A 26,207-nucleotide genomic window follows, 5' to 3' on the forward strand; every position below is an offset into this window, starting at 1 on the left:
TTCGGCAATCTCATACTCGTTTATTAACAGATCTCGGAATTCAGACACGATACACTTTAGTAATTACGCACGCATGACCCTCGTCACCTTAGCTCGTATGACTCTTTTTTTTTTTTTAATGAGATTTAACATTTCACAACCTTAGTTACAGCGACATATACGAATACGTACATGTAAATTACATATTATATTATCTGCATCTGAGCTACTTTTGTTACTTGTTGCGTTAAAGGGTCCTATGCTGGTAATTACCATAATTTTCAAAACGGCCAGTAAAAAAGAATCCAATTCTATGTGATTTGCAAGTTCTCTTAAACCAACGTTCAATTTTTTTCCTTCACTCCTTCGCAATCAGAATTTTACACGATTTTGTATAATTCAAAATTACGATTTTTACTTTTTCTCAAAGTCTCGCAAGATTTTTAAAAATTTAGGAAACAGTTTGAGAACGAAGTTTTTTTTTTTCCGAGAAAAAAAAACTTAACGCCTCCAGACGTTTAAAATTTCTATGCTTCGGATTGGCGATTATTATTTATCATTAAAATATCGCAAAGTAACATGATATTCCCAATAAACATTACTCAGCTATACGATCCCTTAACTCCAACTTTGCAACAACACATCAATTACCATCGCGAACCTTCTGCAAACTTCGCTACGGGATAGATGCGTTTAGAATTATTGTTGCTGTGCACATTGTACTACACAATATTACAATATTTACAAAATACAAAAAAAAAAAAAGAAAAAAATAATAACAATAACATAACATCCATATATTTGTACAATGGAAAAATTGATTGTGTCATTATATGCATATCTACATTGTAGCACGTATTTTTTGTTAATATTATGATTATTGTATCATTATTGTTACTGTTACTGTTAATATTATTGTTATTATTATTATTGTTATCATTATTACTAACCCAATTGAGTATTTTAGGTAACAAAGAGTCACGGTTTGAGTCTCCGAAGGTGCAGGATCCAAAAGGTAAGTGTTATAATACAAAATGAAATACCTAAATACCTTATACTATTTGTATAATACCGTAAGCAGAATGAGATAAAATATAAGATAAATTAAAATAGACGGATTCCTCGTTTTTTCGCTTCTTGTTTTTTTTTTTTTCTTACTTTCGTCCAAAGTATAATAATATATTGAACATAGTATAACAATTACCAGGTCCTCGTTCGTACTTTTGCAGAATGAACATTATACGCATAAATCTTTGTACGAAATACATACATGCGGATGGAACACTCTATTCTATGTACTCTGATTAACCCGTGGCATTGATTTCATTAATTTTCTCTGCTTTACAATAGATGAAATGGCACTTGTGAAAACGAGAGATTTTAGATACGAAATTTGTCAACGTCTTCACCAACTTTTTCCAACCGAATGGCTTTTGTACGACTTTGCACGACGATTGTCACCGATCTTTTTTTGGAAGACATGAAAATACGTCAGCTTGGCATGAGCAAATCCAAAATTTGAGCTTCTTTTTTATTTTCTATTATGATTCTTGATGTGATCTTTCATAATTATTTTGACAACAATGATGCATCGTTATTTCGAATTCATCATCAATCTATCAAATTATTGAAGTTTGACTTTGACCGAAAAAGGTACGAATGCCATATGAATGAGTATATCTCTCGACTTTTCCTGCTTTTACTTGTCGCCACTTTCCGAGGTATTTGAGGTGAAAAGAAATTTGAATCTCACGTAAGTTTTGCACAACTTGAATGACAGAAAAATATCCTAATTTTTTCATTCTTTGATGCTGATTTCGGTCATTTCTTTACTATTGAAAATTAGTTGTAAGGAAAATATAGAAAATTATCATAAATAGATATAAGTGGTCAAGTGAATTCCACTAGAGTGCCCAACGCATGTATATAGGTGCGTATATTTACGCATTTTATATGCTGTAGTATCGACGAACACGCATTTCCCTGTTTTCAGTATAGCAGCCTTAATTTGTAAGAACGTAACTTAACCGACCGTAACAACGTATCTTTCGTATATTAATTTTCTGTACTTTGCATCTTCTTTTTCATGTTTTGTGTACTCGTTTTCTTACAGCAATATAGCATTTTAAACGCTGTACGATTTACCAAACTATATATCTACATTTTGAAGTTTTCTCATGATCTAGAGACAAAGAGAGCTAAAGAGAAGAGAGATATAGAAAGACGATTTTGCTATCTTTCGATTTCCTCAGTCATCAGATCTGATAAATATTTGAACAATGTCATCTAGTATTCAAAATTTCGAACTGTCAAGCATTGATTTGTAATTTCAGGGACAAATAGTACCTGACGAAAGTATACTCACTGTGAATTTTTAAATCCACCCGTTTTCCGGTACAATTAACGATATTCTTTTCTAAATTTCGTGTTTTAACGGAATTCTTTGGACCCCTTCGAGTTGTTTGGAAAATTTCGTGTGTATTAATTTTTGTCAAAAAAAAATTTCAGCTTTTTAAAAAGAACATTATTTATGCCTGATATACTCTCATCTGGCACGACATATCCCTGGAGTTATAAATCAAACGTTAACCATTAGTTACAATCTCGTGTCACCATTCCAAGTTTCGACTCATATATATTACATTTATCTTATATTATGTTACATGTAAATAATATAATATTGTATACGACATATATGTATACAGGTATTCCACTATAGTACAGTGAAGATATTTTTCTCTTTTTCTCTCCATAAAACACGAGTTACGATTATCTACGCTGAGTTCTTTTTTTTTTTTTTTTTTGTTTTTTTACTATAACAGCAATATTACCTCTATTTGTCACATTTCAATAAAATTTCAAAAATTTTTTGCTTTGTATTTACTCTCTTATCTCTTCATCGCCTAGCCGTCTGAGCTCGAATCTACTCGTTTCCATTGTACAGAATCTGCTATATATAGAACTATTTGATGCCATTGGAACACAAAACAATTTTTCCCCTTGAACGGGGTAATAAACAATGATAATGTACGCAGTCAATAAAGATCGTTATAAAAAAAAAATCCGATCAATGTCTTTTCCATTAAGCACAAAAATCTCGGGGAAATATAAACGTATACGTATATAGGTCATTCCATGCTAAATCGCAGAGTTTTGTTGTCCTTTCAAAACGCCCCCGGTTTTTTTTTTCAATCGCAAAACATTTCTCCGACTTGAAGTACGTGAAAAGTGTGAGTTTTAAAAACTTCGGGTTTTTCAATTTCTAAATAAATGAACTTCTTAATTTATTTTTGGTATTAAAACTTTCTTCGCGATGCTCGAAAGCCTGTCAAATTTTTCTAGAATTTTCAAAAATTCAAATCGATGTATTTTTTTTAAACAGCCGTTTTCTCAACGTGCCAAAAATGCCGCGACAGAAAAAGACCCGCATTTGCACAGGATGCAAGGAAAACTGCAGAAGACGTTGTTTTTTTTTTTAGAATCGTTCAATGGTTTGAAAAAATAAAATCCAAATCATCAACAGGTGTGAATATTCGGAACTCTAAGACAATCGTACGTGAAAATAAAAAACCAGTAGTCTTTTTACAGTGCTATTATCACCTGATAAAGTTGTATCCAAATTGAAGGTGTCGTTCGAAACACGGCGATTTGGCACAAAATGCTTCGTATATAAATCATCCAATTAAAAAGAAAAAAAAAAAAACTTCGTCGCCTTGAAAACTACGTTTCATAAAAAAGTTTCATGATTTTAAGGGGATATATTATGGCATCGTTGGCCAGCCAACAAATTTTTTTTTTTTTTTTTCTGAGAAAGAAGTAATTGGAGTTTCCCTTTTGTAAAAACTGTAACACACATCGGGAGAAGATCAAACTTTAATTTTTTTAACAATGTCTCAAAGACTGGAGTGACGGGATGAAGCTTTTTAAGTTTTCTGATTCAAGGTAAACATGGAACAATAATCTTTTGCCCCTTTTAAAACCATAGAACTTTGATCTGTCTTGTTTTTGTAACCCGCTTATTTTTTGTGATACTCGACATGTTTCATTAAAATGTCACACCCTGTATATTTGTGTGTGCGCACGCCTGTATTTGTATGTGAATTAGCATATCAAGACTTATTCTCATATAGATTTTACCTCACCATTTACACCTCTTACTCTATTATAATATACCTATACACATACTTACATGTATAGATAGACTTAATACTAATTTTTAGTGTAATTTTTTAGCGATTAATACATAATTACAGATTGTTGTATATATGTACAAACGTACAGTCCCCTCCACGAGACGGCATTGTCATTATTTGATTGAAATCAAAAATAACAAGGAATATCATGATATCAATCATAATATAAAATAATATAATATTAATCGTATCGAAGAAACCATAATTACCCAAAATAGAGTGTTGTAAAATAGTTGTTATTCTATATAGGATTTGTGTACCTATATTACGGTCGGAATATTGCCTAGGAATGTCTAAATTCGATTGTAAAAATATTGTATAATTATTTATGTATATTTGTATATTATAATAATTGGCAATAGCCGTTAAAAAGACGGAAAATAAGAACAAAAGAAAAAAAAAAAAATAATTGTGGCCTAACTTATTGCTACAAATCACAAAGTGTCGTGTGACTTTAAATATAGCAACACATATTACCTATTATTGAAAAATAAAATCGAATATATTAAAATACTACATAATATTATACACGGGTCAAATTTTTTTTAAAGTGAGCTGTAACCCGCGCATAATCCACATACCAACGACTGTTTCATTTTATGTTTAAAAAATTTCATATCTACAATTAAAATGTTGCAAGAAAGTATTTACATTCGAATCAAAGCAAATTTAGGGACAAAAATTTGAACAAGTGAATTCAAACAGAGAACTTTCATCGAACTGTAAAAAAGTCTAGCAGAGCCTATTGTGAAAACTAGGCTTCCATGCATTTGAAAGACAATTTTTCAACACAGAAACGAAACAAAATAATAATAATAACAATGACAAAAATTAAATAACATTTAACAGGTGATGGCGCGACATGAGTATTCTTTGTAAAAATCAGAATTATATCAGAAAAAAGAAAGATTATTTTTTTTTCAAACTTTCTTCTTTAGCAAAATTTAGTCGCACCATATATACCGAAAAAAACTTATTTCAACAACCCAAATTATATTTGTCGATTGTAAATGAATATGTAGTAGCAATTTCAAAATAAAAGTTTAGCTGCATATCATTGAAATTGTATAAATAATACTAATACCGATAATAATATTAATAATGATAAAAACATACGGACGCAATGATAACTGATAAAGAGAGACAAGAAAAATTGTAGTGACGATAGTAATAATAATGACAATAATAGTAGTCACATGGACTTTGTGTAAAATTTATAATTAATTTGGCGCATGGCTATTCCTGCGTCTCAAAAACGCTCTCCCATTAACAGGATGAACACGTGCCAATAAAATGAGAGAACTACCCAAAGCAAGTTTAACGGGTGCCTGTCGTCCTCCAGGTAGGCGAATAAAAACAGTCGCGACAGCGGCAACCCCGTCGTCTGTAGGTTCAACAGCGACAGGTCTGACGTCACTGTGAAAGTTCATCTGTTTACTACGCCGTCCTTTCCTAAGAGGAGAGCTGGGACTGAGACCGCTGCAGCCGTCCCTGTCGTATAAAATAGTGGCGGAAGCAAACGGGCGTTTAGCCATGTGCAGCATCTCGACCACGTGTCGTCTCCGAGCGCGCCTGATATCTGCTGCCTGCTTTGTCTTCCAAGCAACTACACACGCTGCTAGGAAAAGGAAGAAGCAGGAGAAAAATACCGAGAAAAATACAAAAAGGTCGATATGAAGCTGGTCCTGCCTGAAGAAAATCATGCCGTAAGCGGCTCTGCCGTTTATTTCTGGGCTCGGAGCGTCTATGGCACGAAGTGCTATATGGAATTTTGTCTGGCCAAGCTCGTGCCTGTCCTGTGGCAATGTGAGAACCAGTCTGTTTGTCAGGTTTCTTATCACTAGGAAAGTGTTACGCTGTTCTACCGTCACAAAGGTTGCCAGACCCTCTGCGTAACGTTCCATTACAATGTACTGAGCCGCTGAGTTCCAGTTACTTTCCGTTGTTGTTGTACCATTCGACTGAGAAGACGAGGATTCTTGAGGGTGGAATTCAACCCTCCGCATCCTGTTGTAAGGGTGATTATCTAACCAGTCGTCGTGATAGTCATTGCGTACTTTGAACCGACTATCCAGCTCGACCTGAGCAAAAAAAAATTATCAAGCCTGTTATTTGATTGGTTTATTCCTGTTTCAACCATAATGTTCACTTATTTCACGTGAAAAGTGGGCCACAAGTGGCATATTATTTCCTTTGTAGCTCTTGTCATTTTGAAGCTTTTACAAAAAATTTAAACAAGTTTCTCATTTTTTTCGTTACAGTAAAAAAAGTAAATATCAATTGATTAATTATTATATGAATTGTTGATGTTGCTAATATAGAATGAATGTGAAACAATTATTTTTATTGTACTTCCTTGAATTTAGAAATTTTCTTTTATTTTTAAAAAGTATATTATTGGCGAACGGACAGCTCCTCCCCCACAGCCCTAAACCCGCGCCCACGCTCTGACTCCCGCCGACCTACATCCATAAACTTGTATGCGTTTTTTAGATTTTCTCTTTACTTTTTTTCAAGTCAGTAATGTTGGCTAAAGTTGAGTCGGGAATAGAGTCCTACACGTAAAACAGGAATAAAACTCGATTGTTCCCTTAGGTGATTACTGCCTTCCCAACCCACTGGTCAAGATCAGTTAACCATCTACGGTGGTCTAAAGATTTAATTGCCTGAAAATTGATCTATATGGAAATCAATTAACCGGTTAACTGATCTAGGCATTGACTAATTAAACAGGCTAACTGCCTTGGCTGGTTAAGCTGGTTAAACTACATCACCTATTGAAACCTCAGATAACCAAAGTGATTCAATAAAATGATTCAAAGCCCCTGTGAGGCTGTGTAATAGTTTTATAGAATCCTCGTGATTTGCCTCTACTAAGTTCTATAAAATTGTATAAAAAAATCTAGTTTAATGTTTTTTCAATTCCGTATAAAGTTGTAATTGTTGATGTCTCGCGGATCAAGTGAAATTTTTATATTATTAATGGTGAATTTTAGATTCTATTACTATTCCTCTGAATTTTCAATCGCAACAGTTTTGTTGTCTAGATTGGTAGATTAACACTGTAAATAGGACAATAAGATTCCAAAATTTATGAATACTTTCGCGATACTTGGATATGTGTGTAAAAATCAGTATATGAATATATGAACTCAGAAAACTGCTTCAGTAACAAGATGAAGTAATAAATGTCAAAGTTTTGTGTTATTGACAGGTAGATATACTGAATAAATTATCTTACACTTGACTCAAATTTGATCAGAGTTGTAAAAAGCATTCATTGTCTCAAAGTTGAACTTCATCTTAGAAATAAATCTTCTGTCAATATTATTTTGCAAGCGTTTAAACAACGTATAGTTTCAAGTTTTATCTTAAATAACCACTACAGGTGACTATACAGATGTTGTAAATTTTCGTACATAATTATTTGTAAGAAATAGTATTTTGAAAAATATCGACATTATACCAATTTCATATTTCGAAGTGTTGATCAAACTTCATGAGTCGATATTTTAAGTTATACTGTAATCTTGAAAACCTCCTAAGTCTATGCTCATTTTTCTGCGCTCATTTTTCATATTTCCAGATATGTTATGTCTGAATAAAACTTACGTCCTGATATCCCGTAGAGCTGTTCAAACTGACAACAAAAGAGTCGTCTCTGGGACTAAGAAAGAGGTCTAGTGCACCTTGAGTGACATCAACCATAACTCGGATATCAACATTCATGAACCTTGGCTGAACCATGTAGAATACAGTTTGTCCTGGGTTCAGCGGTTTGGGTTTGACTTTGCACTCATCTGAAATAATGGCAAAAAGTTTTAGCAGAAATGCTTGCCACTTTTTTAATCGATTTTCAGTCATATTCATATATTATTATGTACTTCAATGTCACTATGTGGAGGAATATTTGAATTAACGGAGACATAACGTAATAAGAGGAGTACAAACAGTCGTACAAACCATGTGATCCTCCGGACATAAAAGCATGGTGCAAGTCAACAAGAATAATCATTTATGAAAATATATACCACCGCTAAATGTAATTCACTGATCCAACGATCACGCTTATCTTTCAAAACTTGAATTCAGAAATGTAGTCCGCAAAATTTCGAAAAGTCAGAGATATTTATTAATATTTCCATGATCGTTGATATTCAGTGAAAACAATACTGCATTAATTCGTGGTAGAAATCAATTGTTACATATTTTTTAAAAGTTGTAACAACCTGATATCATCACAAAAACACAACACAGTCCAAAATATTTCTTTGATGCAAAATTCACGCTATGCAACTCACCTATTAATTTCGAATCGAAGCACATCTTGTTGTCGACAGTAACGGTCTTGTAACATTGGTGACCCATCGTCGGTGTTCCAGCATAATTTTCCCGACACTTACTGCACTGAACCATCCAGCAGGGGGTGGCTCCAGTATTAGCTGCTTTTATCGGACCACTCGCGCAGTTCTGCTCACTCTCCGTATTGTTGCCACAATTACATTTCTCACCTGTCACTGCATCGCACGTATCTCCATGACCGTGACACTCACAGCTATGGGAAAAAAAAGCAAAATTTTAGGGATCTTGTATGAATGAATCAAGTAATTCCGTCTAGTTAATTCAAGTCTAGAAGAGAACGCCACAAAAATACAAATATTTGGCTACAATATACTTGAAAAGTGAATTTGAAAGAGAGTCATAGATTAAATAAGAGCTATGCAATTAGTATGGTATTATACAATTGAGAGTCTAACAAACATAATATTTGTATAAATAAAACCATATTTGCTTCAACTTACGGTCTGCAAACGTCTCTAAGGTCTTCGGTACCCCTAAAATTCCCACTGATGCATTCCGCACACTTATCTCCTTTTGTGTTATTCTTGCACTCGACACATCTCGCATTAGCTATCGGTCCCTCAACTAATTTCTCCGTCAACATTTCCGGGGACATTTTTCCTACCTCACTCGGGTCCTGAATGAAAGGAAAACGGTATGTAACTCCACTAGTTTCATCAGAGAACAGAAATTTTCGAATGAGTAAATGCACGACAGTGGACAAACATTACTTACGGTTACAATCATGCTTTCGTTGATACAGACGTGAGTATGCCCACTGCAGTAATCCAAGCAGGGTACACACTGCCCGTTGTCCGCCGGATTGCCGACAAACAGTGGTAAGCATTTCTCGCACTGGGGACCCATTGTGTTGTTGTGGCACTCCAGACACACATCCAGTTTATCGGGTCCAGCACAGTTGCTGTGACCGTTGCACTGACACTGAATAGAACAGTTTGCACCCACATAGCCAAAATCGCAACGACAGACATCGGGCTCAATGCACGTGCCTCGGACACAACCTTGCGAACAAACAGGAACGCAGATACTCCTAAAAGAAAGTTACAAGAATGAAATGTGTGAGACTTTTTGGCAAATTAAGAAATTTACTTGTAGCTAATTTGATTGACGAAAAATAGCGTGTTTTTTAAATTATCAAGTAGTTCACAAACCTTCCAAACTCATTGACAGCTGTGGTGCTGCAAAGAAGACAAATAATAATAAATGTTATGATGTTCTCAAATTCACATGATTATAAACTCAGGGATAAAATTGAGAAAACATTAGGGTGGTCCTTATGTGGGGCTTGGAATTTTTTTTTTTTTCTTTTTTACGACGTCCCTCAAAACTGTTTGAAATCATTAAAAAAAAATCTGTGTAAAATTTCAAGCCGCTACATCTATGGGAAAACATATAAAACTTTACACAGATTTTTTTTCAATAATTTAGAACAGGTTTGGGGGACATCATGAAGAAAAATTTTTGACTCCCAAATAAGAATCACCTTAAAAACATGACTGAGTTTTACAGGATGTACAATAAGGAAGCAAGTGAAAATTTCCTAGAGTTTCAAAAGAAAAGTTTTTCAATTTTCAGTCAAGTTTATCTTACACCACATTTGCATAGTTGATGAAAAAGTCAACTGGGCATCAGCAAGTGTACGGAGAGAGTAAAATTCAGCGATTGAAAGGTGTTGATCCTAACAGGATTAGTACCAGATAATGATATTCCCGATTGTATAAATATACTTTGATTGAAACAAGTGAACTCGTACTTTTCAGACTTGTATCCAGAACCACAGATGCATTTGAATCCCTCTTCCATATCGACGCACTGTTCGCTTCGTGGTGAGCAGGTGTGATGACCATTGTTGCACTCGTTTTCTGGAGGGCAGCTCACATAGTGCCATGAAAATTTCGGAGGAATAACTATGGCTGGTATAGGCATTGTTGCATTGTCTTTTTCTTCAGTAGAATCAGATAGTTGCGGTACAGAAGCTGGTGTAGTAGCTACAAATGAATCACAAGATCAAAACAAGAAGAAAGATAAACCAAATCTCTTGATTTTCAAATGCTATATCATGCCTGCCAGATGTTTTAAAAAAATTTCTTGACCCTCAAGTCAAAGATAAGTAAGTCCAATTTTTCTCAAAGGGGTATATACGAGTAAACGAGTGAAAAAGTGGGTGAATATTGAAAGTTTATACCTCGACAAGCAATTATTCTATTCAAAAGTATATAGATTAAATTTCATTCCCATATTTTTCGAATTAGAATCAATTCATAGGAAACATTGTTATTGAGAATAATGTCAATCATTTTGGACAGTGATCGCCATACTTTTGAACAGACCAAACCCCTGTGGAATTGAATAATTGATTTTGAGGATATAAATTCCCAAAATTCATCCACTTTTTCAACGTCTACTTGTTTTACACCCCTCTTAACCAGATCCAATTTGCAAACACTTATAAATCGTGGTATATCCATCACACGCGTGAGTGCATTGAAAAATTTCAAGATGTACAAGGAAATAATGTTTACGCACGTGTCTCTGGCGTTGCATATAACTGGTCGTATAACATCTCACAGGTTCCACCAGCTGGATGTTCCGCAGGGGCTTCAAGGGATCCCTCGGTACATATTCCCTGCCCTGTTATGTTTTGGGAATCGAGTGAGCACCATCCGCAGTGCGCATGTTTCAAACAGGTACTGCATTGCTTAAAAGTTTCACACGGCTCGGGACAGTGATCAGAATCTGCCCCTCGAAGCACCAAACCGCACACACCTCCAGCACAATAAAGGGGTTGATACGAAGGCGAGATGCACTGGGAAAAGGGAAAGCATTGTTCTCGCAAATTAGGTGTATAAAATAATAAATAGGTACCTATATCTTTTTTCAGAGTCTGCATCACAATGCAGTATCCATTATCATATACTCGATTAATTATACGTGGATACAAAACTCGAATCATAATCACTGTATCTTTACCTCGTTTAGCTGTGTTGACCATCGACATTCGCTCCATCCACCTTCAGCTCCTGTGCCCTTAAGACAGTTCTTACAGTCCTTATGATCACTGCATCGGCTGTCACACTGATCCTGCGGAGTGTTTCTCATTTTTATGCTGGATCTGTTGAATATATCTTCAGCAACGCAATTCCAGTCATACACAGGTTCTGCGGACACTTTGATGCCGAGCTCAACTGTGAAAGCAAATAAAATATGTTAGTAGAAGGACGTTGAAGAAGTTTATAAATCGAAGAACTCGAGATTTTTGAAACTGCTTACAAGTTTTTAATACTTGTCTGGTCCAGACACAGTTCCCAAGGCTTTTACACTTCTCACAATCACTAGCCGGACATTGCCTCTCTCCGCATTGATTGACATCGCTTACGGAGAGATTACACTTTTTCTGATCATTGCAATCCTTTTCTGCTGGTATGCACTTTCCATGTGGACAATTTTTACACCATTTACAGACAGGCTCATCTCCTTTGAAATAAGGCCACTGCGCCAAACACTCGGTACAAGTTTTAAAATTCGCACACGTCCTTGACGCCATCCAGTCCGCATTACAGAATAATCCATTAGACCGCTGTGCCTGTGTGACGTTAACGTCGCACCTAAGAAGAAATAATAGAGATCGTTACTCTATTTCTAATCTATTTATCACATTTAACCATATGAAAAGGCATAAGAAAGCCCTTAAATCACATTCCATTTAATTATACTAACTTGTCTTCTTTATTGTCAAGATTTTCATTAGAGAAACAGTAAGTCGCATTTGTCCCTGATAGAGTGGTGACGGCGCAGAATGAGCATCCAAAATATTTTCGACAGGTTGGTTTATCTGTCCAGAGACTGCAAAGATCTTCAGGTATGTTTATCAGCGTTACGTGACTTTTAATTCCACCGTCAAATCCTCCTACGACGTAGATAGCGTTAGTTTCTGGGTCTGCATGAGTCATTGCGTGAGCATAAGCAGGAGGTGGTGGTGTTCCTATGATCTCCATGTCTGTAGTTATCAAGCGTATCCATAGATTGCACGAATATTTGTAGGCTATTAACGAATCTGTCGTATTACGTGGATACTGACGACCTCCAAAAATTACCATATACTCATCCGTTGTAACCGCAGAGTGAAGAAAACGAGCTTGTGGCTGAAAAGTTAGAAATACAGACATCACATACTTCGTTTTCAGATATCCCCAATTTAGTCAAGATTTTATAGTTCTTCATTAGAATTAGCTGTAAAATTCAGTGGCTCAATTTCTCACGATTCACCAATTCTCTGCAATGCAATTAATGAAATGTCTGTGAATAATAATTGTATATTCTACTGTTCGAAAGACATTATTCTGCAAGCGAAAATAAGAATTTTAATATACTGAAACAATCACGGAAAATGCTGCCCGCAAAATAAACTGTTATTTACTAATTGCAAAATCCCAGTAGAATTTTTGAGTATATCTTATTCCAAAACATTGTCAAGTTAGCATGGATATTCCTTGCTTATGGTAATGCAACATTTTTTGAGTTAATTTTGACATATTTTATGAAACTTGAAATTGGTATGAATTAGTTGCAAATATATAATAGTGGAATGAAACGTTTCATAATTTGAATTTGGCGGTGCACATTACTTGGAAATTTATAACTGTGTAATGGATAAAAATGGAAAAATTCTAAAAATCATATGAAATTCCCTGTAACTTCGCTATCTTCAAATTTTCTATAACCATTGAACACCACTATTTACAGTAAACGGTGAAATTTCTCACCCTAAATAAAGTATTAAACAAATTATGGGTGGCTTACCAAGCTACTCCCATCAGTTAGTTCATCAATGAATGGAGGAAGCACAGACCAAACCCGTGTTTTGTAATTTAACGCGTAAAGTTTGTTGGAGATGAAGGTTCTGTTTATGGAATAGGTATATCCTCCGAACACGTAAAAACTCTCGGATCTTGCATGATAAACAGTCGAATGCCCGTAAACACCCAACGGACCATTTCCAGTAGTATTAATAGTGTCCCATGTCTCAGACTCCAAATTAAACTCCCAAACGGTCTCAAGATATCCATATTTTGGGCTAAATCCACCAACAAGTATCAGACTTTCCGATTCTCCATCTCTCCTAAGGGTCAAAGTGTGTCCGGCCAATGGAGGCGGTTCTTTTTTAGAAGCATCCTGAGAAATATGACTCCATCTCTGATTCTGCAGACTAAATTTCCAAAAGTCATCTAGCGTGTTGTTGGATAATCCTTGCACACCCTCCTCCTTTACCGAAAGACCACCATAGACGTAAATCTGCTGTCTACTGTGAACTATTTCCGCGGCATGGAAGTATCGTCCTTGAGGCATCGACGCCTCGGATGTTGACTCAACGGTAACCGGCATCCAAGTATTGTTTTTCGTATCAAACAGTCTGATATCATTGAGGGGTCCGTTACTGAGAGAATAGCCACCAAACATCCAAAGGCTTCCTCTGCGATCGGCGACGAGACTATGGCCAAATCTGGGCAAAGTTTTTCGAAGATGATCAAGATTGTCAGCAAGGTATTCCGAGTTAAATAACTCCGTAAAAACCAATTGGTTTTCCTTTATTTTAACCGAACAATCGCGACCCCCATATCCAGAGGTACAGGCACAATGACCGTAGCTTTTATCGCATATGCCTTGTTTCTTCAACGCAGTACAATTGTTTGGACAGAGTTCAATGTCGCAATTTATACCAACGAATCCAGTTTTGCACAAGCAGTTACCATTTCTGCACTCTCGATTGTCAGGGCAATTGTTACAAGTCATAACGACGTAGCTTGCGTTGAAACCTTCAACGTCGTCGAGCTGCTTATAGTGCACAGTTAGAAATCCTGATTTCGCTTCAACAGTCACAGGGTAGTTGGTACTCTCTGTGCAATAAACGCCAAGGAGTTGACTCTGGTGGCTAGTTGTGGTGGACACAAAATCAGGAAGACCATCATAAACGTATACACTGTTTTCCTGGCAGCTTATATCGATATCGTCATGAAGCGTAAATTGTATAACACTTTGTATACTTGGCGTCATCGTGTCAGGAGAAAGTCCGGATGCTGGGCTCACTATCCAGAGACATTCTCTGGTCGGTGGTCCTCCTTGTTGCGTTTCCAAAAGAGCTACCTGAGAATAGGATTGCACATTGCAATACAAAATACACAGTAAAAATCTCAGTAAACAAGATTTTGTTACTAGGTTTTGTATTGTATGAAAATAATTGTTTTTCCCCAAGAATTATCAACTACCTTACAAAATCAAATCTAGAACGTTATATTAATAAATAATCGTACGGTTGCCAGGTAGTGATTTTTCATATAACGTTCTGAGTATACAGTAAAGTATAACGTCATTATTAAAGACAATAGACAGCTGGGTGTCTAAGAATCAATGGCATATCAAGTTCCCTGACATTTACCGGTTCTCCAAAAATTCTCTGATGCTAGACACCCTCAATTAAAATCTATAAAATTTCCCAGCTTTTTTCAGTTTATTATAAAGTTAATTCTCATACCTGCGAGTGTCTGCTTCCCAGTCCCTGTCTTCCGGCAGTTTCACCACCTAGCATACCCCTGGCCATGCAGCCGTAATAGCACATTCCTCCGTTCCTCGGATCCCCATAGTACCCCATTTCACATAATTCACAATTATTTCCTTTGGTGTTATCCCTGCAGAAGCAAATCCCAGTCTGTCGGTCGCAAACGCCACTGTCCTTATTGCCATGTTCGTTGCAATTGCACTTGCTACACCCCAAGCTTGTGGTAGCATTTCCAAAGCTCCCAGCCTTGCACTCTTCGCAGTATTTTCCAGTCGTCCAATTTTGGCACTCGTCGCAAACACCAGGACCCTGAACGCAAGTGGAATGATTATAGCATCCACAGTTGGTCCTACAGTCTGGTCCAGTCCATCCCAAATTACACTCGCACTTATAATCGGGTGCTTCACTGCAGTATCCGTTAACACATTTTTCATAACAAGTTTTGGTGCAGTTTTCCCGTCCATCTCCATTGAAGCCTCTCTTACACTGGCAACTGAAACTCCCATGGGTGTTTGTACAAGCGGCGTTAGGGTGACAATCGTGAAGGCCGAGATCGCACTCATCGACATCCGGGCATTGGGCGTATGCCCATCCAGCGTCCTCGGGATTTAGAGTAGAGTTTTGTCTGGCATTAATGGCTGCGCTGCAATTTACATGGGGTTGATTGAAATCACCTTGAACACAGACTCCGGTAATAGGATTTTCCAAGCTGTAGCACCAGCCACAGCTCAGGGAATGAAGACAACTCGAGCAGTTTGCGTGTCGCCCGCAGCTCTTGCACTGATCAATACCAGTCAGTGTTGAACTCGACCTTGAAGTTATTCCCATCAAGCCGGCCTGGTCCATCCACTCTCTGCAGAGACCAAACTGATACTCAGATGTGTAAACTGAGAATGAAAAACACTCTTGTGTGGCCTCGCACCAAACGCATCGTCCTCTTTCATCGAGGCATTGGGTACAACTGGACCTCTGCCTACACGGTACAGGGCAGCGATCAACGCTAGCGACAGCATTAGGTAGACGGCCAATTCTTGCGCATTTAGCTTCCTCGGTCCACCACTCGCACAGATTGCTTCCAACACACGATTCACATGAAATGTAATTAGAGCAATTGGCACAGGTTGAAGGTGTTATAGTGAGGTAGTGCCATTCGCTTATTGGCTGTCCATCGTCATCCCACTCAACGTTAGCTGCGCAGTTTTCAGTCTCGTTCGACGATCTAGACATGCACTTGTTCGTTATTTCGCACCACCCACAAGACGAATCTGTTAGACAGTGAAGACAGTTATGGTACTGATGACAGGAGCCGTTTTGGAACGGTTCAAGGTATTCAAAGGTGAACACTTTTGGATTCTCGTTGCGTTTGTTATGCGTTATTTCCATTTTACTGGCATAAGCATAGTTCGTCGTCACCATACGTCTTGACTCAAAGTCTAGGAGATAACGACCTGGTAGCAACATCGTTGGGTTTCCGTCTGGCCAGTTTGTGGGTATGCACTGAGATGCCTCGGCAGTCAGATTAGCAACTAAAGCCTTGAGGAATAGGGAAAAAACAAAGTGTTTTACTCACAAGTTAAGGTACGAATAAAGAAGTTGGTGAAATTTTTTTAAATGATCAGTAATGTAAAAAACTATCAAGTTGTGATATTTCTTAAGAAGTGGCTTTTGATGATAACTTCCAAAAACAATGATTAATTTTAGTAGCTTCAATGAAAAATCTCAAACTACCTCACTTTAATTTTTGTAAATTCTTAAGATATTGAAATTTGCAGAGCAAAAATTTGATAATCTTCATAACAAACTCACCAACTCTCGAGCGTCGTCGCTGTGCGATACGTGAAGAGTTGCACTATTATAGCTTACGCAAATCTTTAGATGTTCGGCGGTGCTTTCCCAGACAGATTGAGGTGGTCTGAGGAAGCCAAGCAGTCTAGCGATCATTTCTCCACCAAGACCAGACTCTGTTTTGGCGCCTTGCATTGACGGTACGTTAAAGTCGACGGTAGTCGCATTGACGATAGCTACAGAATCAGGCTGGCTAAAATTAACCGGTGGTTTATACTTGAGAAATGTTAGTCCAGGACGTCGATCCAGTTCTCTGCACTCCTCGACCTTCGCAATTTCCGTCCCCTTCGAACCCCACCATCCGGGTATCTGAGATGCTGTGTCTTCCCGCAGACCGCACACACCATAATTGTCGTCCTTGTGGTGGCATCTTGCGTTCTGAACGCACCATGTACACGTACCGAGATTCAATTTGTTCGAAACTGAAGTTCCACCCCTTGCGCTTGTTCCCCAACGGCCACCTGGCTGTCCATGAATTAGACACGAATGACAATCTCCCAACGCTGGACAAATGCCGGGACACCTTGTCGTTTGTAAATTTGTGGTGCAGTTACTACCAACAGTTCGACCGTAGCAAGTCTGAAAATATTTCGTTAATTTTATTGTTAATTCACAATTAGAAAAGCTTCATATAGTCCTTATATAGTTCAGTGAGCTTGATATTCAAGGTACTCTAGCTATTTCTGTTTTTTTTTCTCAATTAATAAGATTTTGTGATTTTTCTCAATTGCACAATTTCTCTGATAGCTAGACGCCACAAAATCATTCGAACTTGAACATCAGCAGCTAGATTAAAGCATTTATGAAAAATTTCTTGCATAGTGGAAAATACGATCTTGAAACGATCAAATTTTGAAACCTCGATCAAAAATTTGTGGGGTAAAAGCAAACTTTTTTGCTCAATCTAAACACACAGCTCCCACACAACTGTATACTTAAACATAAAACATTATGACAACCAACCTCGTCAGCGGAGCACCAACCACATTCAGGATTAGCCGCGCAATCTGCAAGGCGTTTATGCCTTGAGCAAATTTGTTCTGGTTCAATATAATCGCCATCTCTGGGAGCCAGCATCGGTGGCAAAGTATAAGCAAGGAGGTCTGCGTTTACATTGCCATGATAACCGCCGACAAGGAGCAACGTATTTCCATTCCTCACATCCGCGGCATGAGCGAAGACTCCCTGTTGTTTGGGATATTGAGAGTGGGGAGATGAATCTGCTGCAATGGAATAGAAAAAAAATAGGTACGGTTAAATAGTTCAGTTTGTATAAATACAGTTGAAGAAATTAATTGATTTGCACATCAATTTCCACTTACATTTATCGCTCTGTCCTAATATGTCGTGACTGACCCAAGCGTGACAGCCAAGATGGTAAAGGTACATCTGATTGCCGTAGCAAATTTCCTCCTTGTTATGCCTATGAGAGTATCCACCAAATACGACCAGGTAATTTCCTGAAGGTTTAAATCAACAATTACTGTTTTTGAAATGTTTTCTTCTTTGAATGGCTTCGTCAATTTTTAGTCACGAGAACCAGGATCCAATAAGCCAGATCCAAATTATGATCAGTATAAACTCTATTGCTAGTGTTTTATTTACGCTATTTCGTATGCTACAAGATTTACGTTATGAATTACTAGAAGCCATTTTCCTTCAGATGAGAAAAATAAAATACAAAATTAACGTTCAAGTCGAATAAGAATTTAGAAGAATAACGAATTTGTTGATACTCTATTATCAGTGTAATATACCCAAAAAAAAAAAAAAAAGGTGATTCCAGTCCTGTTACCTCAATCAAATTCTTGAACATGACTAAATGGATAAACGATTACCTATGATAGTGCTTGTGTGGAAAGCACGTTCCCGTGGCACATACGTATCCCTCAGAGGAGCTCTTGGATAATGGATCTCCGACCAGACCTTTCTGTCAAGTTGAAAAACGAACATCCTGTCGGAAAGTTTACTGAAACGAGCCACACTCGCGACAACGCCACCGTAGATCAGAAGAGAATTTGTGGGTTGATGGTAAACTGTACTATGTGCTACAACACGAACATCCAACTCCTTGCCACCCCTGGGACGCACTTCTCTCCACCTTTCCGATGCGGTCTCGTCAGCTAAAAATGTAGGAATAGACAAGTAGAATATTTATATTGTAAATTTAAGATATTGAATCTTGTAAAATCGTTGTTACTTTGATTGCAAGTTATAAATAACTATTGTTGAATTGATTTCATTCCAATTACTTACACAAATTTAGGCTAATTTTATAAAGATTCGATGAGAATTCTCCATCAATTGTACTTCCCCCGAATAAATATATCTCATCGTTGACTAGAGTTAAGGAATGTCTTGTCAATCGAGGCGGATAAAATGGTGAGTTTTTGGCACGCAGAGTCCAAGTTCGTTTTACAACATCGTAATGCCAAAGTTCATTAGAAAGTGAACCATCTTCAACTTTACCGCCATATATGACAAAGCCACCTGAGAATAAACAAGAAAACTTCATCAGTTCAACTCGTATTGCATACCTTAATTCTTTGCTGCTTGAATTAAAAAGTGATTACAGTTAAAAAATATTCAATAAATTACCAACCTTCGTATCTGCAAGCAGCATGACCATATCTCGAAGTGGGTTTTGGTAGCTCGTCAAGATTCTGCGTCGTACAATCTTCTTTAACTATTGTAGATTCAGTCGTGAACTTGGGCTCAATAATTTCCTGAATGTAAGGATTTTCGTCCAATGGATTACTTGCGGATATTTTATCTTCCCAATTTGACATATCATCATCAGTCTTTGGGGCAGGCTCATCTGAGTCTTCGTCGAGTTCAGCAAATCTGGTATATCTTGTCAAATGCACAAATTTTGAAATAAGATCAACATATCATAAAAAAACAAAAAATGAACATGCAACCAAATTCAGATGAAAATCAGTCATGTTGTTTTAAAATCGAATACCGTGGTCTCGGGCGCCGTGTGAGATGCTTTCGCCTTAGTTTTTCGTTCCTTTCGTTTCTCTCTCGTCTCTCCCTGAGTTCCTTTTCCCTTGCCTCCTGCTCTTTCCTCTCTCGTTCTCGATGTTCAGGGGTATTTCTTAGCTCTCTCCATCCATGTTGACCAGCCTCAACAGTTGCTCTGTGCCTCAAACTAAATGTGCTGTTATCTTTGATACTATAGAGAAGATTTCTAAAAAACGATGTCGGACGTAGGCCGAATCGCTCTTCACCACCAGGGCCGGCTTTCTCTAGCTCGCTTGTTATCAGCATTGGATCAAGATAATCAGGCGACGATGCTCCTTCTGTTGAGCAAGCAAGGTGTGTTCTCGTTTACTAAAAATGATTATTACATTTTTCGGATCTCACACTAAGTTAAAGTGTAAAATTTTAAGACTGCATAAACGACTTTAGCGGGACAGGGCACCAGAAGCGGGCTGGAGACAATTTATTCCACACACACACCCTCTATGATGTTTGGTAAAAAGATGCTGGTCAAAAAAAATATATAATCTCTCTTTTATTCTATGTTTGAATTGAATTGTGTATGATTGAGTTTACACCACACTTACTAAATTCAATAATGGCTTTTAGAATTGAAACAACATGAATTACAACAATGATTGGAAAAAATGTAAAGTAAGACATAAGAAGCACTGTTATGCGATCGTCTTCACTGATATAAGTTTTTTAGCAGCAAGTTTCAAGAGGAGTTCCAACTCACCAAGGACCACTCCATATTCGTCCTCCCATTGGCTGTTAGAAAACCGATATACTTCCAAATTTCCAAGTATGTGATTCAGATCATACCCCCCAAAGACGTAAAGAGCATCCGTCTCATTGACATAAACAGCAGTATGAGCTGCACGAGGAGTCATACCGCCTTCAGAATGTGACAGCCAATGCCATCTGAAATACAGATAGCAAAACAACGGTAACCAGGGGCAAAGAAATATGAGTTTCTTTCATCGATTCAAAATCTTACTAAACTCAATAAAAACCATTCTTATTTAGACCTCCTTGCAAATATATCTTGTGACCGCATTGTTGGAAGATTCAATATTGAAAATTCCCAGATCTGAAGAAGTTTTCCTGTGCAAATATGTCATTTCTAAATTATTGTAGTAATTTTTATGAACGAAATGAAATTAGTTATGCATCACGAGATGAACATGGAGTTGGGGAAATAAAACAGAGACATTACGACATGAAGATAATAAAACGTACCTATTGCCGACTGCATCTCTTCTGTCCAGTGAGCAGGACTGTCCTGAGTATCCACTGTGACAGAGGCATCTTCCTCTTTTGCATACACCACCTCCACATTTGTCTGGGCAGAGAGCTCTCGAACAGTCCTTACCTCCCCATTCGCTTTCACAAACGCATGTGTTCTGTAGGCACACTCCATGGCCTGTGCAATTGTTTGGGCAATTTGTGACTGAGAATTCTGCTTGAAATCCATTGAGCACATAGTTAGTGTCGCTGTACAATAATATCAGCATCTGCAATCGAAAGGTTTTTCCTAAAATTTAGTTAAATTCATTTACTTCATTATCAATCTGAGATTTCAGTTGCTTACAATTTATTGGTTTGTTCTAAAAAGGTATGTAAAACTTGTGCAGAATTAATTACTTTCAATGTGAAAAACTCACAGCAGAATTCATTTTTGAATGAATGTTTCAGAACTTAGTCTGTTCGGTTCACCATTAGAATACTAATCGGATGTTAAACATGTATGTATGTATAGTGCGATATAAAAACCAGTTCTAAGACTAAAAAAAAATCTCATTTCATTTCGAAGATAATCGTATTAATAGCAGAGTGAATTTTTAATAAATTGGTTTGGTATCAAATGATTACTTGCAATGGTTTGCCCATGAAAAACAAAATAATCACAGAGAGAAAACATTTATTACTAAGAATAGGCCTCAGGCAACAGAGCAAAATTTTTCCATCCATTTTCCATAAGCTCAGTATCTAATTGTATTATATTTGATAAGTTTTTCAATACATTAGCACATCATTGTCTGAAGCAACTAAAGGAGGATCTGTTAACGCTGTAAGTTCGTTAAAATTTCATTCCTGTTCGATGACACTATAATAAAAAACGATTGAAAAATAACATTACGATATCAAAGATTACACAAAATTTTCATCTGTCAACTTGAGCTGATAAGGTAGTATCTAGTAAAGTAGTCTATACCAATAGTAGCAGAGTAGCTGACGCTTTTTGAGTCACAATTATTAGTAATGATTGCAGTCATTGGTAGCATTAGTGTTATCACTATTGAATTTAATTTGTAAAAACAATGAAAAGTGTTAGGACCAAATTACCAAATATTTAAATGTAACAACACCAGGCGAATGCTTTCCTAAAGTGTGGCAATATGTTTTTAAAAAAATTGGATTTTCTACCTATATGTCTACTTGTAGGATTTTAAAAAAATGCAGTTTCTATTCTATAGCATTCATTTTTGAGATAAAATAGTGGCGCATGATCACCGTCTGCCATTACTTTCAGATGCACATTTGCAATAGTTACAAAGCAGTCCAAATATTGGGAAAGGTGTTAGTTCTGTAACTTCGTACTGTTTTTCATTCAAACAATCTCAAGATTTCATCATCAATTTCATTTTCCCGCCTGTAAATAACTTCAGATATCCGATCGGATGATACGTAATCACAGTATTTATTACTATCGTAAATCTTTCATCGTAAACTTAATCAGAACCAAGGATCACATCAAGTTTGAATAACGGTAAATTTGCATAATTAATCTAGACGAGTTTCGCACAGTTATAATCAGATACATTTAGTGAAGTAACAGAATTTTCTACATTGCAATCAAATCATGCTATTAACTTTGTGAAATGATTGGTTTTGCCCATTAAACTTCAACGAGTCAGGTTTTTTAGTGAAAAATAGTTTTTTCTGCATTTGTTATTTAAAACTATTTCAATAGGTAATTTAGAACAGATTCATTCTGATAACAGTATAGACAATAGTACAATACGATGAAACAAAAACTAATAGTGAGCAAAACTATAACAGTACATAATTGGGAACAGAGTGAGAAGCAAGATAATTAAGCTGAACGCAAGTAGATAAGCAAGGATTAAAGAAATGCAAAAATACAGCAGAACAGAAGCAGTGACGCTGAATCTTCACATCAAAACCACCTCATTGTCAGTGCGGAATAGGGAGGTGAAATATATCAATGTGCAAATGAATGTAGAAAGATATAGCAAAGTGATGATGTTTTCGAATTGAGCGGATACAAAAGAATGTATATAACAAAGTATGTATTTTTGTTTCTTTGTTTCTTCACTCAAGACGACAGACAATTTTACAAAAACAAGTTGACGTGTTTATTTATCTTGTGATTGTCAGTTTTGAAATGATCAGTTTTTAAAAAACTGACTCATTGACGTGCGAAGAAAATTATAGTAGTACTAAACGAATGGTGATTAACTTACGTAGCCAGAGGATGAAGTGACGTTTTGAGGCCCAGTTTTGCCACTGAAGCTGCCTAGTAAGGGAGACCTAAATGAATCCCCGTCATAAACGAAGACGTAATCGTAACTGCATTCTGTTTCCATTGTTCTGAAGATGAGCGTAATAAACTGGCGACTGTTGTCAGCTGCATAATAAACAGAATTAAATTAAATGTGAAATGCTTATCTGTTACACATCATTTTTATCATGGTTCACAGAATACTTGCTTGGGTTTGAAAAATCACTGCCAATTTAGCATATCTAATTATACAAGGATTTGAGTATAGATGTGTATGACAAAATCCACTATACTGAATAAACATTGAATCCCTGATTTTTTCACTTTTTCTTGAAACCACATTAAATTTCATTCTTCTCAGTACATAATGAACATTCTATACAATTTATGGAAAATATTCAAGAACTTTCACTCTGAAGTCTTCCAAAGATTCTGCGATAAGAATTATTTATTGCTACATCAGTAGAAACTAGAGGACCGGTGTGGCTAAACATTGAAGCATGAAACTTTTCTTTAAATATTAACAATATTTTTATCCCTACAAATATTTTTAGACATCTGCCGAGAGAAATATGATTTAATAATTTCATGATGAGAGAAACACAAGAAATTGAGCTATAGATGACACGTGACTTACAGCGACCTCTTACAAAAAAAAGTGACCCAAATTAGGTCTAGTGAGCTTAGTGGGCGGTCAATAATTAAGCAGCATTAGTAGAGAACAAAGAATGACTCTTCGCAAGAGGACATTGATTCTCTGAGAATGTTACAAATTATGGATGTTTTTTTGATCAGAGATCCGTCAAAATTCCCAAAATTTCAGCAATTGACCTGTGTTCTTCAACTTCTTTAGTAGCGATTACACACTATTTTTCAGCATCTTTATTACCCTTGATCAACCACTCGCAGTGCGAATCCTGTGTGTAGTTGGAGCCTGTAGGACCATCGGTAATGATGCCCCACGAGTCTGTGAAGACTTTACGAGTTTTGTCGCACGGAACTTGCTTCTTACTCGCCTGGGGTGCTAAATTGATGCCTCGAAAGAGGCAACCCCATGTCGCCAGCCATATTCCGATAACCTTAGTCCACCACATCACGGCTCATAGGTGCAGATGTCGATAGTAAAGATAATGGGCATTGTAAACTGACCAGATCTCAATCGTCGCTTTCTTCCTGTCGGAGAGGATGCAAGAGATAAAAAATAGAGAATGAAAATAATAGTAATGTCGAGAAGTAAAGCATGGGAGGAAGGAAAGCAGAAGAAGCAGAAGGTGAGAGGTAAAAGTGTAACGTATGTATGAAAGGTGATTTTCACTTGAAGTAAAGTGTAGATCACTTCGTCTGACCGTGAATATACGGCAAATTAGGCTAGTTTTATTCCGATTGTTGCGGCAAGTTATTGCGAACGAGTTAGGAGCGTGGAATACTTACGTACCTGTGTAATTTTGTTGATACGCAGAACGTATACATAGGCGATCGGGCGTAGAAGAGGGATAGCGATTCCTCGTCCAGTTACTAGCGCCAAGGTTAACAGGTATTTCTTCCCATCTCGAGCCAGCCAAGCAAGCGAGCGAGCGGTCAAGTTGGTTCTTGGTTAATTAATACCAGTACCGTGAAATGGAATCATTATCAAGGCTCGTGGCAAACAGCTTACTCGGTTGTTTTTGGGGGGATCGAACAAGAGCAGTTTTGCCTTGGTATTTTTCCCGCTCCGCCTTGTGTTTATTTCGAAAAATTGATCAAACCACTAGTGGTTATGAAACTCAATCGGCGAAAGTCACGATCACTTAATTCGTCGTTTGGCTACAATTTGTAACTTGTAAATACACGCTGTATAGCCTCAAGCGATGTCTCACTCCTCTTTACACAACTGACATCCACTGACACCTTGAATGTTTTTACGGGCTCTCTCTCGATTCTCACTCAGTCGATTCTCGGAGTGGGAGCATCCCACTACTTCTGTTGCTGATCTGCTGCCCCGTGGTCTATACTTATACTGACCCACGGTCTTGCAATTTCAGACTCTGGCCGCAGCTTGTTGGGGCGCTGCTGCTAATTCACAGTCATAGACTTGTAGAAATAGATAGTATTCTTTTGTCCATGCTGTGCACCAAGCTGAAGCCGTAATTAGAAAGAGTGAGCAACGGCTGGAGCGGGACTTCTCACTATAATCATGACTTGGAGGGGGAAACACATGACTTATATAAGTGTACCTCCCCAGTTGCCTCGTTGCTTTCTTCGCCAAGTGGCTGCTCCCCACTCTTTCGATGGTGCAACAGAAAGGTCCGGCTTCAGCTGTCGCTCCTCTTTGTAATTGTCGTTTCAGCTCGATGTACAGACCGCGCTGTTTATCTCTATAGTCTATGGTCCGGGGGTAATTCTATTACCCTGCACTTACCGACTCGTCTTATTGGATTCCAATTAAAATTGATACGGCGTAACAGAATACTGCAATTTCTCCTGCGCCCTTAAGCTCCCTAATCAGAATACTAGTATTTAATATTTGAAATCCAGCGTAAAAAGTATGTTATTCTTCGTTACACGTTATTTGTTAAATATTTATTTCTATTTATTCATTGCAGTATCATATTTATTATTCATTTATTAAATTAGTATAAATATTATTTGTGAAATAGTTATTCGTTATATACATTATAGTATTATGAAATAGAATTAGATAGCTAATCTTTTACGCTGGATTTTATCGGTCGATGATACCACAAATACGTTGACTGAGGATATATAGTCAACGCAAACGCTA

The 26,207-nt window shown here is 37.1% G+C and overlaps 1 protein-coding gene across 5 annotated transcripts; it reads right to left on the reverse strand.

Moving 5' to 3' along the window:
- LOC124299132 (multiple epidermal growth factor-like domains protein 8) lies at window positions 1-25,450 on the reverse strand. Of its 5 annotated transcripts, none has more exons than XM_046752101.1 (26): window positions 24,882-25,449; window positions 24,336-24,619; window positions 23,409-23,572; window positions 21,160-21,434; window positions 20,657-20,841; window positions 19,898-20,237; window positions 19,535-19,785; window positions 19,189-19,422; window positions 18,771-19,055; window positions 18,255-18,392; window positions 17,896-18,155; window positions 16,894-17,511; window positions 15,064-16,620; window positions 13,335-14,675; window positions 12,252-12,676; window positions 11,805-12,139; window positions 11,505-11,719; window positions 11,061-11,340; window positions 10,288-10,522; window positions 9,686-9,712; window positions 9,249-9,564; window positions 8,975-9,150; window positions 8,474-8,727; window positions 8,136-8,171; window positions 7,785-7,972; window positions 1-6,253 (listed from the first exon to the last, which is right to left on the reverse strand). In XM_046752101.1, exons 2-26 carry the CDS (start codon window positions 24,538-24,540, stop codon window positions 5,393-5,395), a joined length of 9,201 nt encoding a protein of 3,066 aa, XP_046608057.1. In that variant the 5' UTR covers window positions 24,541-24,619; window positions 24,882-25,449; the 3' UTR covers window positions 1-5,392. The 5 variants fall into 5 exon arrangements, with proteins under 5 accessions (XP_046608057.1, XP_046608058.1, XP_046608059.1 ...); XM_046752102.1 differs by having other exon boundaries at window positions 24,878-25,449; XM_046752103.1 differs by lacking the exon at window positions 9,686-9,712 and having other exon boundaries at window positions 24,882-25,450.
- Window positions 25,451-26,207: the final 757 nt, after the last annotated feature.

The sequence above is a fragment of the Neodiprion virginianus genome, chromosome 2 (assembly GCF_021901495.1).
Source record: "Neodiprion virginianus isolate iyNeoVirg1 chromosome 2, iyNeoVirg1.1, whole genome shotgun sequence".
NCBI classification, from domain to species: Eukaryota; Metazoa; Arthropoda; class Insecta; order Hymenoptera; family Diprionidae; genus Neodiprion; species Neodiprion virginianus.

Coding starts and splice junctions, on each gene's coding strand:
- LOC124299132 (XM_046752101.1), bottom strand. CDS start 24,540: ATGTGGTGGACTAAGGTTATCGGAATATGGCTGGCGACATGGGGTTGC. Junction 23,573..24,335: donor CTGCGAGTGGTTGATCAAGG/GTAATAAAGATG, acceptor TTTATTATGCAG/CTGACAACAGTCGCCAGTTT. Junction 12,140..12,251: donor CTTGACAATAAAGAAGACAA/GTTAGTATAATT, acceptor ATTTCTTCTTAG/GTGCGACGTTAACGTCACAC.